The sequence below is a fragment of the Strigops habroptila genome, chromosome 1 (genome assembly GCF_004027225.2).
Source record: "Strigops habroptila isolate Jane chromosome 1, bStrHab1.2.pri, whole genome shotgun sequence".
Classification (NCBI taxonomy): domain Eukaryota; kingdom Metazoa; phylum Chordata; class Aves; order Psittaciformes; family Psittacidae; genus Strigops; species Strigops habroptila.
The window spans coordinates 143,079,101-143,098,532 of record NC_044277.2 but is presented as its reverse complement, the minus strand read 5'-3'; the positions used below and the strand labels follow the sequence as shown (position 1 = coordinate 143,098,532).

Here is a 19,432-nt window from a genome sequence, read left to right as displayed (position 1 = left end):
TATAACATTAACATCCAGTGAATCATGAGGTTTGTTTGGCTGACTTCTGACTTATTTTCTGATAGATATGGAGAACTAACTGATTACATTTGGTGACTGTGATTTTACTTCGTAAATCCCCACTGATCTTTCCTTGCGCGATAATGAATCTGATGCAAAGTCATCGAACATGAAGACACAACCCCAACTATTCAGTGGTGCATGGAGGCCAAAAGTAGTACTGGCGACAGGGATGCCAAAGGCCTATGCAAGATGTGAGATGTTAAGGTTTATTTAAATAAAATTAAAATTAATAAAGGTTCTTAAAGACATAGGGCCAAGCACTTAGCAAAAGTCCTTCTGGTTTCCCTTCTTTTTAAGAGCAAAGGAAGTACTGCTGTGGTCATAGTAATTTAAATCTTACTAAGATTCTAGTATCAGTTGAGTAGTAATCCCGTGCTTTTGAAGTGAAAGTATTTTTCTTGTGGCTAGAAAGTGCAGATTCTTTTTTTTAATATACCTGCTTCTTTTTGAAGTCCACTGGTTTGGCTGTGCTCAGCTGGAAGGTATTTAAAGTAGGACTTTTTTGCCAAATTACTGATTTTCAATGACTTAAACGTCTGCAGTTTGCCAGACTGATCCATCAAACAGTTTTGTACTTACTAGAAGCTAAGCTTTCAAACATGGAGCATTTAGAATGGGTTATTTGTTCCTCAAAACCTCCCATCTAGCTTTTGTTCCTAGACTTGAGCATGGCATGAAGTTGGAATTCGGGTTGTGTTTTCCAACAGTTTAATAAGCTAACATCTTCAGCGCAAGTGTTGGCATTCACCAAATCTCCTCTAAGTAATTCCTCATCCTTTGCACTGGTGTAAGCAACTGCAAATATATCTCTGTAGAGAGGTAGTACTATATACTCATTAAAAGTGGAGAATACATGTGGCATATTTTGGTGTAGTAGTGAATCCTGTCATTGCTGAGTGATTGGCAGATGTGCTGTAGTCGTTTGGTGTGTTAGGCTGAGGGGGGGGACTCTCTGTAGCTGGAGGAGAGCCATTCACCATCAGTTAGTTTAACACTGTTGTACCTTCTATTGTGGACAACCCACAGTTGTTGCATAGGCTGTTCTCCATGTCTTTCAAGGCAGAAAAAGATTATATTGTGTATTATTTCTTTTGGCACACAGAGTATACCCCCGAGGAGTTTTGGGATTGATTATGACTGCAACTGCTTTGTCAAGGATGGGAGACCTTTCCGTTACATCTCAGGTAGCATTCACTACTCCCGAGTGCCCCGGTACTACTGGAAAGACCGACTGTTGAAGATGAAGATGGCAGGACTTGATGCCATTCAAACGTAAGTAGCTGTTGACTTTCAAAGTGATTTGTAGTCCTGTGACATTTATGAGAAGTCGTGAAGTGGAATGCTGCCATTGTTGCTTGGTTTATTGGGGTTTAAGTCATAGGTAGAGCTCTGAAGAAGTGAAGGGTGGTAGAGGATGACCTCTAACAGCAGAGACCGGGACAGCTGGGCAGGTTAGAGCTACTAATCCCCTTCCCTAGTGATAGGTAACACCCCTTGGTCCACAATCCAGGGTGCAAATGTGACCTGAAATAAATTGTTGGACTGTGAACTTTGACAACTATGAAACACTTGTATGTTGTGATGGGTTGACCCTGGCTGGGCACCACGTGCCCACCAAAGCCGCTCTATTGCTCCCCCTTCTCAGCTGGACATGGGAGGGGACATATAACAAAAGGCTGGTGGGTTGAGGTAAGGACAGAGAGAGATCGCTCACTAATGACTGTCACAGGCAAAACAGACATTAATTTATTATCAACCAAGTCACAGCAGGGTAATGAGAAATAAAATCAAATCTGAAAAACACCTTCCCCACACCCCTCTCTTCTTCTTGGGCTCAACTTTGCTCCTGAATTCTCTACCTCCTCCTCCACAGTGGCTTAGGGAGATGGGGAATGGGGGTTGTGGTCAGTTCATCACACATTGTGTCTGCTGCTCCTTCCTCCTCAGGGAGGATTCCTCACACTGCTGCTCCAGTGTGGGGTCCCTCCCATGGGAGACAGTTCTCCATGAACTTCTCCAGTATGAGTCCTTCCCACAGGCTATAGTTCTTCATGAGCTGCTCCAGCGTGGGTCCCTTCCATGGGATGCACCCTTCAGGAACAGGCTGCTCCAGTGTTTGTTCCCCAGAGGGTCACAACTCCTGCAGCAAACCCAATATATATGTGCTCTGCATTGTAATCTCTAGAAGGCAGACAAGGGGAGAGGAGACAATGTCTGAATACAGTCTCTTATCTCCCTGAAGCCTTGAAAATATTGGCAAAGGCTGCTGTAGCACTTAAAGCTGCTTCACCAGGAATGGTTAAATTTAGAAGAGTAGTTGGGAACTAGGTGTTTAAACAGCTTTCAGTTGCAGGTACCAAACCTCTTCCTTGTCTTTCCTACCTGGTTGTGTCCTTACTACGACAGCTGAGGCACAGATTAAACAACATGCAGCTTACTCTTATTTTTGCCAAAGCTTCCTTCACAAGGGAAGAGGAGCAGTAGAAAAGCGTAAGGCACAGTCTTTTCAAGCAATGACTGTAATTCCCAAACACGTTTGTTTTTCTCTCCTAAATCGTTCCAAGGCTTAAAGCTTCTCTTTGAAAGAGCTGCTTGTGTGCTATGGACTGCCAGACAGCGTTGGCTCTGCATGTCTTGCAGCATCTTTCCTTCCCCTCCCTTGAGGGTTCTCTATGTTGGGGTGGCTTTTTCATGTCTTAACTGTCTTCCCTGTCTTGTGATGATGTAGTGACTGCTTGGTGGGTGTGTTTTGGGGTGGTTTCTCTTGTTTTCAAATGAAGCAAGTTCTGTTTTCCCTCGCATCACGTGAGAACAATGGGATTAAGTGACACGCTTGCTCAGGACATGAAATTGCTCGTGTAATTATTTTTTGCTGCAGTAAAAGTAATCTCAAATGGACCTGAAAATTGTACTGTTTGGTGTCTGGCTTGGAAGATCAGGGTCCTGGCAGTGGCTCTGTGACTCTTATGATCTGTAGTGTCTCATATTTCCATTATGCCTCTGATTTATTTTCCTCCTCCTTCCAAACCCCGTGTATCTTCAGCGCCTTCTGTTCACTTCCAGCTTTTTCAACCAGTCCCTTCCTTTTTTCTTTGAAATTGCCTGTTCATGTCTCTGCTGTATCATTGGTCTTTTGAGATCAGAATGTTTTCCTCCCTGTTCACCCCCATCACTGTTGTTTAACAGCAAAATTGCTGCAGGGCTGTGGGTACTTCCCCCCCACCCTTGCTTCCTTCTTCCTTTGTAATCTCCTGCTAACAAAGTTGTGAGTTTTCCTTCTTCATTTTCTTTTCTTTTTTCACTTGTTAAGATCTCTTACTCTGTGCCTTACTGTTTTGCATTCCTGTCCTTCCACTGTGCTGGAAGCAGTGGAAATTGTCTTGCATTGCTGGTGCCTGCTCTCTGTTGATCTTGGGAGGGTTATTTCTGATTTGGCACAGAAGGCACAGTACAGCTAGCAAATGTTTGCCCTGTAGTTATGCGACCTATGGCTTAGGTGTTGTTGCTGAATCACTGTTGACAGATAACAGGTTTTTACAAGCCTTCCTCCTCTTGATTATTTGAGATAAAGCAATAATTTTTTCATGTTACCCCTGTGATTTTGTGTGGTTTTGGTAAAAATGGAGATCAGTCTAGGTGATTATTTAGCTGTGTTTTTGTATTCTCTTCTTCTGCCTACTCTGTCTTGGATCAGTAAAACTATTAGCAAGGGACTGAGATACCAGTTGTGTGAAGTTGTTCTGCAACGGGCAGCAGCACTGCCAGACTTTCTGGCTGAATGTGGTGGTTGGACTCCCAGCCTTGGGGCCACCTCTGAAGGCTGTGGCTTTGTTGCTTGCGGCTTTTCCCATGAGGCAGGGAAGGGTCTTGCTGTAATTTGAAATATAGGAGCCTTGTTCTTATCAAGGTAATCCCAGTGAGGCTTAACCACTTCAAAGTAAAAAGAATCCTTTTATTACAGGATTGTCTTCATAAATTAAATACCTTGTGGTCAAAGCAAGCCAGACCTGCTCTCCTTCCTGTTCTGCTCGATGCCTTGATGCTGATGTTCAGCTGATGTCTGAGTCGGCAGCTTATCTGGGACTCTTGGATGGGTGAAGTCAGTATATGTCTATAACCCTCTGCACCTGGAAACACAGTATCATAGGATGGTTTGTGTTGGAAAGGACCTGAAGATCATCCAGTTCCAACCCCTGCCATGGACAGGGACACCTCACACTAGACCATGTCGCCCAAGGCTCTGTCCAGCCTGGCCTTGAACACTGCCAGAGATGGGGCAGCCACAGCTTCTCTGGGCACCCTGTGCCCGCACCTCAGCACCCTCACAGGGAGAACTTCTGCCTTAGATCTAACCTGAACTTCCCCTGGTTCAGTTTGAACCCATCACCCCTTGTCCTATCGCTACAGTCCCTGATGAAGAGTCCCTCTCCAGCATCCTTGTAGCCCCCTTCAGACACTGGAAGCTGCTCTGAGGTCTCCACGCAGCTTCTCTTCTCCAGACTGAACAGCACCAATGTTCTCACATGGGGGGTGTCTCCAATGTCTTCATATGGGAGGTGCTCCAGCCCCTGATCATCCTCGTGGCCTCCTCTGGACTTGCTCCAACAGCTTCATGTCCTTCTTAAGCAATAACAGAATATGAGCAAACAGGTGACAGGAAGCTTGATCTTACATTAAAGCTTAAAATACCAAGGCCTAAATCTTCCAAATAGCAGGTTGAAATTTGATATTGTGGTTGGTGTGACATCCCAAAAGATGATGGATGTGTTCCTGGGAGCTCCAGTCCTGACCGCAGCAGGTAGCATGCAGAGGCATCTGGTCACACAAGGGTAACTGTCCTCATTTTCAGTTCCTGAACATCTGGAACACTGAGGCATCCGGATAGGACTGAAATTTAGCGGTTGGTTTGGGAGGGTTTTTTGGCATGGAGGAGTTAAACATTTAACCGCTAGATGGGGCTAAATATGTACAGGATTAAATAAGAGAGGAAAATGACCAGAAGAAAAGGAAGGTTACATGATAAAGCTTAAAAATTGTATCTAAATGGTGAGTAAATGCTATTAACTGCAATACAGACATACTGTGCTTCAAGTTTGTGAAGGAATGTGACATTCCTTTGTAAATTCATTATTCTGTAGCTAAAGCAGTACAGCATTAACAACTGTCTATAAATTTGTACAACGTTATGTAGGAATTATGCTTCCTAATAATAACTATTTCAAAGTAAAATGCTTTAGTTTGAGGCCATTCCTAGCTGTAGACAATAGACTGGGGGATTAAAGGGTATTAGTAACAATTTTTAGGCCAGTGTTTAAAATACATTTATATCATGACTCTTTCTGTAAGAAAGCATTTTGCATACATTTTTGTATTCACTTGCTTCCCTTCTGCACCAAAATCTGTGCGATTTTTCTGGCCTTGTGGGAATGCATGGGACATAAATTAAAACTGTTTCTGGAACTGCCTGACAGGAGGTTGCAGTGAGGGGGGGTCGGTCTCTGCTCCCAAGGAACAAGTGACAGGACAAGAGGAAACGGCCTCAAGCTGCACCAGGGGAGGTTTAGATGGAGCAGAGGAACAATTCCTTCCCCAGAGGGTGCTCAGGCATTGGAACAGGCTGCCCAGGGCAGTGCTGGAGTCACCGTCCCTGCAAGTGCTCACACCCCGTGTAGCCGAGGCCCTCAGTGCCATGGGTTAGTGGTGGCCTTGGCAGTGCTGGGCAATGGTTGGACTGGATGAGCTTAAAGGTCTTTTCCAACCTGGTTGATTCTATGATTCTATGCTCTTCTTCTGTCTTGAACATAAGGGAGCTGGAGAAACTCTTTTGTCTTAATCTCAGACACTATTAAGCACAGACTTGTTTCTAGAAAAAGTTCATAAAACTCTCCAATGAGTATATTTTTGTAACTAACAGGTTACAAGGTGTAGTTGAATTACTAAAATGCTTTTCTTGTATTAACCTGTAATTTACTTACCAGTTATAGCTTGTACTAAGGTTAGTACAAACTAACTTGTTTAGTACAATTAACTTGTTGTACAACTAATTTGTTTTGTAGCTTAAAGAGGAAGGAGTATAACCAGTTGCTGTCGTTCTGTAGGCAGTTATGAAGTTAAGTTTAGTATTTTAGGAACTGTTATGAAGTTAATATCTAGTCATCCTTATTTAGCTGAAACAATTGCAGGTGTCTGCTAGAAGCATTTTTCAGTGAATGAGTTGTTATCTAACCTGAGTTATATCTGTCCTGAACTTCCCCTGTTTCAGTTTGAACCCATCACCCCTTGTCCTGTCGCTACAGTCCCTGATGAAGAGTCCCTCTCCAGCATCCTTGTAGCCCCCTTCAGACTCTGGAAGCTGCTCTGAGGTCTCCACGCAGCTTCTCTTCTCCAGGCTGAACAGCCCCAATGTTCTTAGCCTGTCTCCATACGGGAGGTGCTCCAGTCCCTGATCATCCTTGTGGCCTCCTCTGGACTTGCTCCAAAGCTCCATGTCCTTATGTTGAGGGCACCAGCACTGCACACAGTGCTTCATGTAGGGTCTCATGAGAGCAGAGGGACAGGATCACCTCCCTTGACCTGCTGCTCACGCTGGCATACTGCAAAGTACTGAGCCTTTTTTCAGTATTAATACTTTCTGCCATCTGAAGTACCTCACAGAAGAAAGGCCTTGGAGTTATTCTTGTATTTTACTCATCTGAAGACTAAGCCAGCATTACAGATGTGAGGTGTGTGGTGCAGGCAGTAGTTATTTGGAGTTCTGGTTAAGCCTCAGTTTCCTAATGGACGGTGATCTTCTCTTTTCATAGGTATGTGCCATGGAACTACCACGAAACCCAGCTGGGCGTGTATGACTTTTCTGGTGACAAAGATCTAGAGCATTTCCTGCAGCTCGCTAACGACACCGGTTTGCTGGTTATCCTGAGAGCTGGCCCTTACATCTGTGCGGAATGGGACATGGTACACAGCCTTTTGTAACAGTTACCTCATTTCACAAGTAAATCTAATGCAAGTATTTCTCTATTAAGTAGACAAACATAGTTGATATATCCTTGGACAAGACTCATGGTTTAGTGTATTAAAATCCATGCATACAAGTGACTTCTTCCAACACAAGCTGATTTTGTGTTTGTTTTTTGATTGGGAGCTAGAATTTACTTGTTGAAAATCAATTTTCAGGTATATGTTTTGATAAAAGGCTAAATACTACTTATGTTTCCTTAAAAAAAAAAAACCTCACTAAAGTGATTCCCTTTCTTTTCCCAGGGAGGTCTTCCTGCATGGCTGTTGGAGAAGAAATCTATTGTTCTCAGGTCTTCTGATTCAGGTAAAGGCATCAAAAAAGACTAGCAAAAATACACTTTAGCAGCAAGGTGATTTGCTGTTTGAGGACATTATTAGGCAGTTCATATTTCAGCTTAAGTTATCTTGTAACTAAAACGTGCTATACTTGTAATTAGAAGTGTGTGGTCAAGAAGTATATAAAATGAACAAAGTAGGGTAGAAAGTTTCCAAGATATTGACAACCTTCATGAAAACTGGTGCCAAGAGACAAATCGTTGTCACCACTGAGGAAAATACAGGTAGCTCTCAGCTTTGTGGTTTTTGGTTTTGCAACAGCGAACTGGTCTGGTTCTCATGGACCACACATGGAGGGATTGAGATGAGACAGGAGATTAACATGGTTATTAGAGTGTGTATTAGGGGACGAAGATGCATATCAGATCTGGTTTCAGTTCTGCTCATGGTAGGATAAGTTATCTATTTAAAAAAAAATAGTACACATAGCAACATGCATTTTCCTGTTGAAATGTACTAGGACAACCTGTGTGAGACATACTGAAGTCTCTCTGGTGATTTTCAAAGTTCATCAGTATTTAAATGTTCTATTCTGTGGCAAACGGTACTGGGAGCTGCCATGTATGAACAAGTATAAGAGCACATCAGTTCATTAAATGCTGTTCCATTATACTTTACGTATTTAGAACACTAAGTAAAAACTACCCATATATAATTAAAAAAATAGGAAAAAAGCTGTGAAACATCTCTATTTTGTGTATCACAGATTACCTGGCAGCAGTAGAGAAATGGATGGGAGTCCTTTTGCCAAAGATGAGGCCTCACCTCTATCAAAATGGGGGTCCGATCATCATGGTGCAGGTAACTCCCTGGAAATCCAGTGAACCCAAGCAGCATGGGTGCTTATATTGCTCTTGCAGATACTCTGTGGGTGTTGAGGGGTAATGTCACACATGTTCCTTAAGAGTTTCAGGGAGCAGGAAGATTCTGATGAAATCCCTTATCCTAAAGAACTGAATGCACTGTTTCCAGAATCCAGAGAGGACTCATCTGCTCTATCAAAGTTGTTTCCCACAACTGTAGGAAGCAATAGAGGAACCCTGTTGAGCTTTTTAGATCTGAGTTTTATGCCATAAAGCCAAAATACATTACAATTGCCAGAAACTCTCTGACCGGGAAAAAGGGAATAAGGATAATTTAGGATGCAAGGATACCTTAGGATGAGGAATACAGATACAAGCAAAAGCAGTATGGGAGTAAGGCTAAAACTTGTGACAAAAAGAGCCTCACAATGTAGGCTTTTTAGTTCTTGGCTCCTGACTTAAGCTGTAAATGTTTCAGGATACAGCGTTGTGTGTTCATGGTGACTAGCTTGTCTCTTAAACTTCTAGATGTGCAGTGGTGATTGTTCCATATTCTTAGTATTTGACCATAACAAAAGCTTTGTTTTAATATTTTTAAACATCCTGGTTGGGACAGGATAGGGTGGGAGACCCTTCTTATAGGATGTCCAAGATATTGAACAATGTATTATGCATTGTTCTTGAACAATGTGTTATGCATTGCTCTTGAACAATGTATTATGTCTGTTGAGCAAAAGCACTGGCAAAATTATTCTTTGGCAGAAATAAGATGCTTATAACATGATTTTCAGAAATAGCCTTCAGGTGTGTGTAGCATTGGATCTGGAAGTTGAAAATCCAGCCCCCTGGGAAAGGGGCAAGATGCATTCCTCTCAATAGTGGAAGGGTTGTCCTTATTCCCTCAGTCCTTTGAATCCATTGCAGGGCATTACTGTTGATGTGAGCCCCTCGTAGGTGTCTCTGTTCTGAAAGTCCAGTTCTGCTGCAGTTTTGATCATGTCACAACCTGTTCTATGATTTGAATGTTGTGCTTGTGCTCTTCATTTTTAATAGGGACTTCACTGCTGTGAAGTAGCTAGAGTAGAGATTTTTGTGTGGAGGGTGATTTTTATAGGAAAATACCTTACCTCCACAGAATGCTTGCTCCACTGTAAGGTACAGGTGAGAGAAATGAGAACCTAAAAGTGTTGTCTTCTCCAGACTCCAGTCTGGAGTTAAAATGACATTTTCAGCATTGGTGCCAAAGAAGGAGGAGGGTTGGATTTGGGCTTTCCATTTTTAGTATCAGATGCAGACTGAAACTGCCTACTGCTTTGCTGACTTGCTTTTACTGTGCAGGTAGAGAATGAGTATGGAAGCTACTTCGCTTGTGACTATGACTATCTGCGTGCCCTTCTGAAGCTCTTTCGCCAGCATCTTGGGGATGAGGTGGTGCTGTTCACAACTGATGGTGCAAGCCAATTCCACTTGAGATGTGGAGCTCTTCAGGGTCTTTATGCAACAGTGGACTTTGCCCCAGGTTGGAGACTGTTGTTTGTTACCAAAAATTGTTGTGTGTGTGTTTGTGGCAGGACAAACTGACCTGACTGCTCGACAAACCTGCCTGCTTTGTTCAAAGGGGCTAATAGGCATTTATGTATATTTGATGTACTCTTAAATATACAAGAATCACCCAGAAGTACCCAATTAGAGAGCTATAATCACTTCCTTGCATCATGAAACCATGAATAAGGAAATGACACTGCTCATAGCGTGTATCTCCTAAAACTTAGAAGTAAAAGCTGGCATAGGTTCCATTGATTTTTAACGTTTTTTTTTTTAATGCCCTCTGTCTGTCCCAGAATCCAGCCCTCCTTGTTCATTTCTTTTTAAGCCAGTGGTTACTGGAAAAAAAATAAAAGACTGCTGAAGATCATCATTGGAAATGTGCACACTGCCACAGTTGGCTGGGATTATAGGCCTGAAGCAGCCCTACTGTGTTCAGAGAGTGCCCTTTTGACAGGAGTGTTAATGTAGTGATGGAAATGTTCATATACTGCAGGTACTTGGCAAAATAGGCTTAAGGCACAAGAAACAAACTCCAAGATAGATCTTTCTCTATTTTTTTTATGTCTGGCCTCTTTTGTACGTTATTATCAAAGATGTTTGCTTATCAGGAATCTTTTCTTAGAAGTAGATTGAAATTGTGAACTCCTTCATGCATGTCATTTATGAGATGGTAAGCTACTCTTGGAATTATTATTTCCGGTCTGTATAGCTTGAGCCACTTGGATTGATGAAGAGTGAAAGTACTCTTTAGAGACTGCCTGGCTTCTGTTCTTCCCCATAGTCTTGGTACCACAACCCCAGACCTCAACTTTCCAGTGACCAAGTAGCACTTTTGACCCATATGACATTTTTTGGTGCTAGGATGTCATTCCTGAGAAAAGCTGGGGTTACAGAAGGTGTATCTCAAAAGCAAAGGCATGCATGCATACATGTATGTATATATTTTAAATATGTTCTGCAGCTTAAACACTGGAATCAAAGGTATTGATTCCTTTGTTTTCTGAAGTACCTTTCTTGTCTGGATTTTCCTAGAATCATAGAGTGGTTTGGGTTGGAAAGGACCTTAAGATCATCCAGTTCCAACCCCCTGCCATGGGCAGGGACACCTCACACTAGACCATGTCATCCAAGGCTCTGTCCAACCTGGCCTTGAACACTGCCAGGGACGGAGCACTTACCACTTCTCTGAGCAACCTGTGCCAGTGCCTCACCACTTCTTCTGTATATCTAACCTGAACTTCCCCTGTTTCAGTTTGAACCCATCACCCCTTGTCCTGTCGCTACAGTCCCTGATGAAGAGTCCCTCTCCAGCATCCTTGTAGCCCCCTTCAGACACTGGAAGCTGCTCTGAGGTCTCCACGCAGCTTCTCTTCTCCAGGCTGAACAGCCCCAATGTTCTCAGCCTGTCTCTATATGGGAGGTGCTCCAGCTCCTGATCATCCTCATGGCCTCCTCTGGACTTGCTCCAACAGCTCCATGTCCTTCTTATGTTGAGGACACCAGCACTGCACACAGTGCTGCAAGTGGGGTCTCATGAGAGCAGAGCAGAGGGGCAGGATCTCCTCCCTCGACCTGCTGCTCATGCTGCTTTTGATGCAGGCCAGCACACAGGGGATTTCCGGGCTCAAGCGCATACTGAACCAACACCCCAAGCCCTTCTCCTCAGGTTGCTCTGAATCACTTCTCTGCCCAACCTGTAGCTCTGCCCAACCTGGGATTGCCTCAGCCCAGGTGTAGGACCCTGCACTTGGCTTGGTTGAACTTCATGAGGGTGACATTTGCCGCCTCTCAAGTGTGTCAAGGTCCCTCTTGATCCCATCCCTTCCCTCCAGCGTATCAACCAACCACACAGCTTAGTGTCATCGGCAAACTTGCTGAGGGTGCATCAATCCCACTGACCATGTCGCAGCCAAAGGTGTTGAATGGGATTGGTCCCAACACTGACCCCTGAGGGAAGAGAAGACATCTATTTCAGTAAAATGAAGGACCAAAAAAGTCATGGATGTAGCAACTCAATTTTATTTCTATCTGCTTATAGGTGGCAATGTCACAGCAGCATTCTTGGCTCAGCGGAGCAGTGAACCTACAGGCCCTTTGGTATGTCCTTTCACTTAAATCTTTTCTACCGTTCCTAATCTTGCAGTTAGTAAGAGAGGAGTTGACAACAGTGTGTTGGACAGTTTGAGGGACATGTTTACAAAGATGTAATTTCCAAGTCAGTCAGAAAAACTGAATAGAGGAGCTTCTGTGTATGTTTGAAATCCACATTAACTGCTGCTCTGCAAATACCATTTTAGTCAAAGGTGATGATTTTGTATCAGTGCTTTTCCTTGTGAAGACAAATGTTTACAAAGCAATGGAAACAGTGAGGATGGTGAGATGAGTTAGTGAGGTATGTGTGTAGGTGGAAGTTTAACTTTTTAAGTTAAAAGCAAACTTAAAAGGGTAGGTTAGAAGTTGCTTCCTGTTTTCAGCTACCCTAGAGGTTTTACCCAAGCTATAATGGGCTGTGAGATCACTGGAAGCCATTTCGACAAGGGGAGAAGGCCCATTGAGGGTGCAAGATTATCTCTGTGCTGTGAAGTTGTTTAGAATGCCATTTGATGTTGGAAAGGTCTGTTTTTTATTTAGTCTATGTATGCTGTCCTGCAGAGAATGTATTAGTTCCATCATTTATTTGAATGTCAAGCATCTGCAACATGTTCATGTTGACAGGTTCACAGGAAACTCATGCCCTTTGGTACTTCAACAATTCAGAGTGTCCCTAGAAAATGATTGAAACAATCTTTTAATTTATTTGCCCAGTAATCTGCTGAAAAGGACTGACTTAGTGTGTACTTTGCTGTATTTATAGTAGTTCAAAAATAGCTCCAATGAGTCAAGGTGCCTTTTTTCCTTCCCTCTTATGGTTAGTAACCTGAAACCACATTGCATTCTGTTCTTGTTCCCTCTTCATATTTTCCCTTCCTCTTTTGCCCTTCCTCCTTTCAGGTTAATTCTGAGTTTTATACTGGATGGTTGGATCACTGGGGGCACCGTCATTCTGTTGTGCCCGCACAAACTATAGCTAAAACACTTAATGAAATCCTGGCACGTGGTGCTAACGTTAACCTGTAAGTGTGTGCTTAGTAGAGGTTAATTTGGGGGGGATTTTTTTTCCCAATTCAGCAAAACCTGATTTAAGTGGATGGCTTTTTTCCCTTTTTAGGTACATGTTTATAGGTGGGACTAACTTTGCCTATTGGAATGGTAAGAGATTATTTAAATGATGATCGTGATGTAGGGGAGCTCTTTACGAATTAGGTATTCTGTGAAAGACTAAACTCTGCCTGCTTTCACATGACAAACGATGACTGCATTAGCTGTTCTCTGTCTATCGACAGCATGTTGTACTAGACCCACATGGTGTTTAATTTTGCAAAGGCTACTTCTGCCTCACTCAGTCCTGTGAAACAGTTGAAACATGGATAAATTTGTTTCTCTTCAGAATATTTCTGAAGACTCTATAATAGAGCAATGTAAGCTCAGAAGGATGTTGCCCTCTATCAGGAAGAGTTTCTCTATGCCAAATCCCAAATACCACTGTTTATAATTGCCTTTTTTTTCCCCCTTAGGTGCAAATATGCCCTACATGCCACAACCCACTAGCTATGACTATGATGCTCCACTGAGTGAAGCAGGGGATCTGACAGAAAAGTATTTTGCCTTGAGGGAAGTCATTGGTATGGTGAGTGTCCCCAGGACGTGTTTACTTGAAACATCCCTGGTGTACTGCAAACACTCTCATTCTTGTGTTGGTACAGGTTACTTCTGAATTTACTGTTTTCTGAAGGGAAGGGAAGTATAACAAGGCGATTAGGCCAAGCCTAACTGCTTGTTGTTACAAAAGGGGGAAAGATCTTGCACCTCTCTGCCTATCCTTTCTGACCTGATGGGGAGTGAACAGAGCTCTTCCCCTTGCAGCATCCATCAGCCATTGAGTCAGTTCAGGCTCATCACTGCAGCTTAGTGCTTTGGCTGACTGTATCCCAAACTTTACATTGTGGTTTGGGGTCTCTCGGAAGGAGTGAGCTTCTCCAAATGAACACATCTTGGGTTTTGTGATGCCACAAACTGTAACTAGTGTGTGGGACCAGCTTTGCCTTGCTGTAAAAATGCACAGTATCTTTACAAACTGGAGATTGAAGTGAAACATGGAACCTGTATCTGAATTTTGAATACCTTTGCATTGGAGGCTTCGCATGGAGGGTTCAGATGAGGCTTAAAAACAAATTCCATGGGAATACCAAGGCTCAGGCTTGTACTCGCTGTCCTGTTGCATGCTAGCAACATTCCTAGTGACTAGAAGACATGTCTGTTGGGAGTTGGTCTCCCAAAAGTGTACTACACTTTCTCTAGGATTGAGCATGCCTTTGTCTCTGTACCTGTGGAAGGCCTACTGTGGATCTCTCCATTATTCCTAAATTTTCCATTGAGGGCATCATTTTGATAGCCTTTCAAGGGGAACCTCCTGTCTTGATACAGCTTTTCTCACCAAAGAAATTCCCAAGCTTCCTGTTTTTGAGTTGTTTTCTTCAAGGCAAGATCCCTATCTGAAATGTAAGTAGCGCTCTAGTGCAATGAGAGGCTTGATAAGATCTGAAGCGTTTAGTATAACCTAAGGTGTGTTTGTAGTGTGGTCTGTTTATCTCTTACCTTCCATATCCATAGGATCTCAGTAAAGTTTTCCTGTGTCTGTGGGTTCTAAACCCGTAACAGTCTGTCTACTCAGCTGCAGTTTGAAGTGGACCTGATGAAAGAAAATTAAGTTGCCTGCAACTAATGACTGTGTTCCACGTTAGCTGTGTAGAAGGGTAACGTGTTATAATAATCCTTCACTGTTTCCTTCAGTTAATAAATATAATAAAGAATAAGGGTTTCAGTGTACAGCTTCTTTCAGTTGCTGACAGCATTCTCTAATTTATACTGTTTGGGCTGAGATTTTCTACTTTTGACAATCTTCTCTTGGGTGAATTACAGCTTTTCTTCTCTTTAAGCCTGAATGACCATGGCAGGGGACTGGAACTGGATGATCTTAAGGCCCTTTCCAACCCAAACCATACTATGATTCTGTATCTTGATTATTTTCAAATACAGAAAGAAAGAAATGAACTTGTTATCAGAAATATAAATCAGGTTTTCATCAGTCCGTTCATAAGGAAGGCTAATGATTCCCATATTGAAGTGCTGCTAAGGAAGGTTCAGGTGGAAATGCTGCCCTACAGACTTGGAAAGGTTCACTCAAGCTCCTGTGGACTGAGAAGAGGACTGCAGGAGGGTTTTAGAAGGCAGTAATGCAGGCTCTAACCACAGGAGGGCTCCAAGGGCAATGATTCTTTCGCAGCTCAATCTTAGACTAGATGCAGCTGTAATCCTTTAGCACACTGAGATTATCTGCTTACTGAAAGTTCTGGTTTTGTACCTTGTGAAGTGGAAAGTGAGAATTCCATTAAAACATGTTTGTGTCTGTTTCATGTGGTTTTTTTTCCCTCCTCTTTCTAGTATAACCAGTTACCAGAAGGTCTTATCCCTCCAACAACACCCAAATTTGCATATGGGAAGGTTCGCTTGCAGAAGGTAAATTATACCTATGAGATGCTGTGTATCTTTCTGTACTGCCATATGGTTGGGTTTTGCCAAGAATATGTTTTTTAGGGTGTCATGGAAGTCTCTGGACTTCATACAAAATAAAGAAGAAAACCTTGAAAGCAGACTTTCAGGAAGGAGGGAGCAGGGCTTGAGAGTTAAGAATCATGCCCATGGGAGAAACCAAGAAAATGTATGTTACCTGCATATAAAAAGATAATTTTTACGTTATGCAGTTTGTGCCTTAAGTTTTACTAAACTGAGATTAATATATTATCAAGACAACAGAATCATAGTTGTCCAGGATAAATCATGTATGATTAATGTAGCTGGGGGAATGCTGGCATCAGAGCTATGAGCAAAGAGTGTTTCTGTAGCTGGTGATGCCGCTGAAGTAGAAGCAGCAGGTAGGATATACCTATCTTTGAATTCTTTCTAGGTGTTTAAAGTTCGAATGTGGAACACTGCAATACATTTGAAAGTCTGCTGGATTCGTGAAAATCTATAGCTGATGAGAGAAATAAGTTTCCAGCTGAGGGAAAAGCATACGGAACTCAGCCTTGTTATACCCTGTCTGACACAGTGCTATAGTTGCTCAGCACATGAGTAGCTGGGATTTGCCCACAGCACCATCATTTTACAACCTAGGACAATTCTCTGTGAAAGATGTTTGAGAACTGTGTTCCTGCAGTGAGCATAGAGGATGGTTTAAGGGGGGGTGGAAGAGACCACAGGGATGAACTTGGCTGTATTCATTCTGCTGGGCAGAGACAAGTTGTTTTAATTACTGTACTGGATGCTGTAGTTCAGAGTGCCTTGATTTAGTACTTTTTAATTTGAATTTGGTGGTCACCTTTCCCATCAGTGATGTATCTGCTCTGTTATGTGCTGCAGCTGAAGCATTTCAGAAAGTTGGTAATGCAGAGGCTTTGCAGGTGCTTTCAAGTCATCCCACTCAAGTGGTGGGCAGAAATTTTGTATCAAAGTGAGACGCCAGATCTATATCATTCTATGATTTTCAACAACCTTTGAGTATCCTCAGTCCTTTTAGGTTGGAGGCTGCCATATGAGGTTTCACTGAACAGGCTGATACTTGGTAGTGACTAATTTTGTACCACTGTCAGTACACCCACCACTTCTGCTGCTATCAAAGCTCACCAGTATAAGCACAGCAATCAGATTTTGACTCTTCCCTCTTCTTATGGTTCATGGCTCTCAGATAGGGCTGCCCAGTTTCGGTAGAATGATGAACTTTCATGCTTTCAAGAAATGAGTGCTGCAGGATGACCAGACATCTGTCTTACAGAGGACGAGTCAGATTACTAAAGCTGCTCAAATATCACAGCTTTGACCTGACCATCACACTGGGAGCCCTGTTCCTGCACCTTCTCAGCTTCTGTACTCCCTGCTTTCTGAGAGGAGGTGTTTTACTCTCCATCTAGTAGCCATAGGAATCCAGATGGCATGTCTGAGCTGCCAGATGTGAGGTTCCTGTTGTTGCCTGTACATATGCTGCCATCTGCACTGAAAGCCTCTAGAGCTGTTTTCTGGGAGGAAGGCTGCTTCCGGTCTGTGAAACCACTGCTTCATTTCGACAGCAGTTTGTTCCTCTGCTTCATTACCCTGCAACACAGGATGAGTCTTAAATCACAGAGGGTTTATACCATCCCAGCCAAAGCCTTCCTCCATGCTCTGTGATGCATTCTAGCCCCTGCTGGGACCAGGTCCAGTGAACCTTGTTGGTGGAAAAGCTTGAATGTGTTTGGGTGAATATCAGAGAGGGGGTATGGAGAATGATAAGACTTGGTTTCGGTAATAGCAAACTCCCAGCTGTGTCATTTGCAGTGATGGTGCTAAAACAGGTACTGTGTGAAGAAGCTTCATTGTGCAGTCGAGGTCCAGCAGTCAGTCTGCTATGCGGACCATTGAATCTACCAAGTGAACTAACTCCCTTGACACTTACGCAGAAAGGAAGAGGGAAAGGAGACTCCAGAGTATTTTCAGGGGTCATATGGTGTACTTTACAGGGGTACGTGTGACCAGAGCAGGCTGTTCTCTGTTTGCCATTTTTCTCACAAGATACTCTGTGACAATTCAATCCTTAAGTGCCTGATCAGCTACTCGGGACCTAACCTTGAGGAAAAGAGAGCTTTGCCCTTAGTAGTGCTGCCTGTCATATTTGCTGGGTTTTGGAGGTTTGCATGTAGAGTGTCCCAGATGAAAATAATTGGGAACCTAGGCTAGTTGGGGGGGGTGCTGGAAACAACCAACCAACCAAAACCACCACCAAACATAGGACAAGGAGTAATGGATTTAAACTTAAACAGGGGAAGTTCAGGTTGGATCTAAGGCAGAAGTTCTTGCCTGTGAGGGTGCTGAGGTGCTGGCCCAGGGTGCCCAGAGAAGCTGTGGCTGCCCCGTCCCTGGCAGTGTTCAAGGCCAGGTTTGATGGGACTTGGAGCAACCTGGTCTAGTGTGAGGTGTTCCTGCCCTTGGCCAGGGGGTTGGAACTGGATGAGCTTTAAGATCCCTTCCAACACAAACCAGTCTGGGATTCTGTGCAACCCAAAACCATCACCAACAAAACACCTCCCCTGCCATTCCCTTATCAGACACTTGTTCATTTTGAGCTATGGAATTATATTAAAGAATTCTCCTTGGTGGGAAAAATTTGTTAAAAGGTGCTGGGGACACTGACATAGTTGCAGAAGACATGAAAGCAGGTGATAAGGAAAAAATGTTGTTGCATACATGCAGAAGAGAAGTATTGGAGCTGAGGAATGAGGGTAGGCAAAGGCCGAACAGCAGTAGATGGGCTCAAGAAATGTGAGCAAGATGACAGGGTTTAGGCATTAGGCAGGATGTGGGGGAGTATCCTTTCCAAAGGGAAGTGAATGAGTCTCAGTGCCTGCAATGTGTCTGTGCAGGCTTGTGAGCAGGTGGTAGTTTTTGATCACCACTGAGGAGGTCTTGGATACAAAGTGCCCCAGCACTGCAAGCTGCAGACTCATAGATTCTGGAGACACACTCGGTCCTTGGGATGTGCAGAGCTCAAGCAATAGCAAGTAGCAGGCAGCACTGGTGTGATCTGGGGACAGAAATGGGTTAAGCAAACAGGATGCTGACAGTTGTTGATAACATTCCTGTTGGAGCTTGTTTTTATGCTTGCTCTTACACTTTGGTTCTGAAGACCTTGCTTTGGAGGATAAGAAAGTATTTCTATTTTTTAATTAGTAGTCATCCGTTATTTTACAGATTAAATAACAGATTTTTATCTGTTTTTAAATGTTCTTGACAGTATTTGTGATTTTTAAATTTACTGTTAAGTTTCTGTTGTGAACCTGATTGTCCACTGAGTAGTAGTCAACAGGAACTTGCAGCAAGAGCAGATCTTGCGTTTGGGGTTTCTTTTTGTACACACCACTTCATGGTGAAAAGCTGAACAAAAATAATCCATTGAAGCATCAAAGAAACAAGCTCCTACCAGCCCAGGCCATATATGAATCATATGTGGTCAATCTGTATTTAGAACAGAAGCCTCCTTGATAGCAAGAACTTAAAACCAGCAAACCCAAAGTCAAACAGGCACATATCCAAGCTGCTAATACCAGTTCAGCAAGGCATAAAGCAGCACTTGGTGCCAGTAGCTTGTTCAAGCGACCATGTGTGTCCTAATACTGCTTACATTAATTTCTAACTTCATTTTCCACCTCGGGCCAAGACTCTTCATGCTCATAGGACTGTTTAGTTCTATAAATCAGCTCCATCAGTGTCTGTGCAGAGGTACTGATGCTTCAGAGCTGCTGTACAAGACCTGGCAGTTCAGTCTCTCTTGTGGCCTGCTAAGTCCTGCACATTGCTTTAACATTACTGGCTCCCTTGGAGGAGCATGAGATAAAGAATGGAGCACATCCAGGCTAGAGCATTTGGGGAATTCTGGTTGTTAGTTTAGGTACAATGCTTCAACTGAAAAAATAAGAACAAACTACTATCACCCAAATTTTGCTAGCCATCGTTTGCCTGACAGCCTTCTTGCCAGA

General features: G+C 43.2%; 1 protein-coding gene across 1 annotated transcript in view; it reads left to right on the top strand.

The window, feature by feature from the left end:
- GLB1 (galactosidase beta 1) overlaps window positions 1-19,432 on the top strand; it is a 43,056-nt gene that overhangs the window by 11,193 nt on the left and 12,431 nt on the right. The window contains exons 2-11 of the mRNA XM_030512948.1: window positions 1,166-1,335; window positions 6,867-7,017; window positions 7,324-7,384; window positions 8,123-8,217; window positions 9,558-9,738; window positions 11,806-11,864; window positions 12,759-12,880; window positions 12,976-13,016; window positions 13,382-13,494; window positions 15,309-15,383. Of these exons, the coding sequence (XP_030368808.1) occupies window positions 1,166-1,335; window positions 6,867-7,017; window positions 7,324-7,384; window positions 8,123-8,217; window positions 9,558-9,738; window positions 11,806-11,864; window positions 12,759-12,880; window positions 12,976-13,016; window positions 13,382-13,494; window positions 15,309-15,383 (1,068 nt within the window). The remainder of the gene's footprint in view (window positions 1-1,165; window positions 1,336-6,866; window positions 7,018-7,323; window positions 7,385-8,122; window positions 8,218-9,557; window positions 9,739-11,805; window positions 11,865-12,758; window positions 12,881-12,975; window positions 13,017-13,381; window positions 13,495-15,308; window positions 15,384-19,432) is intronic.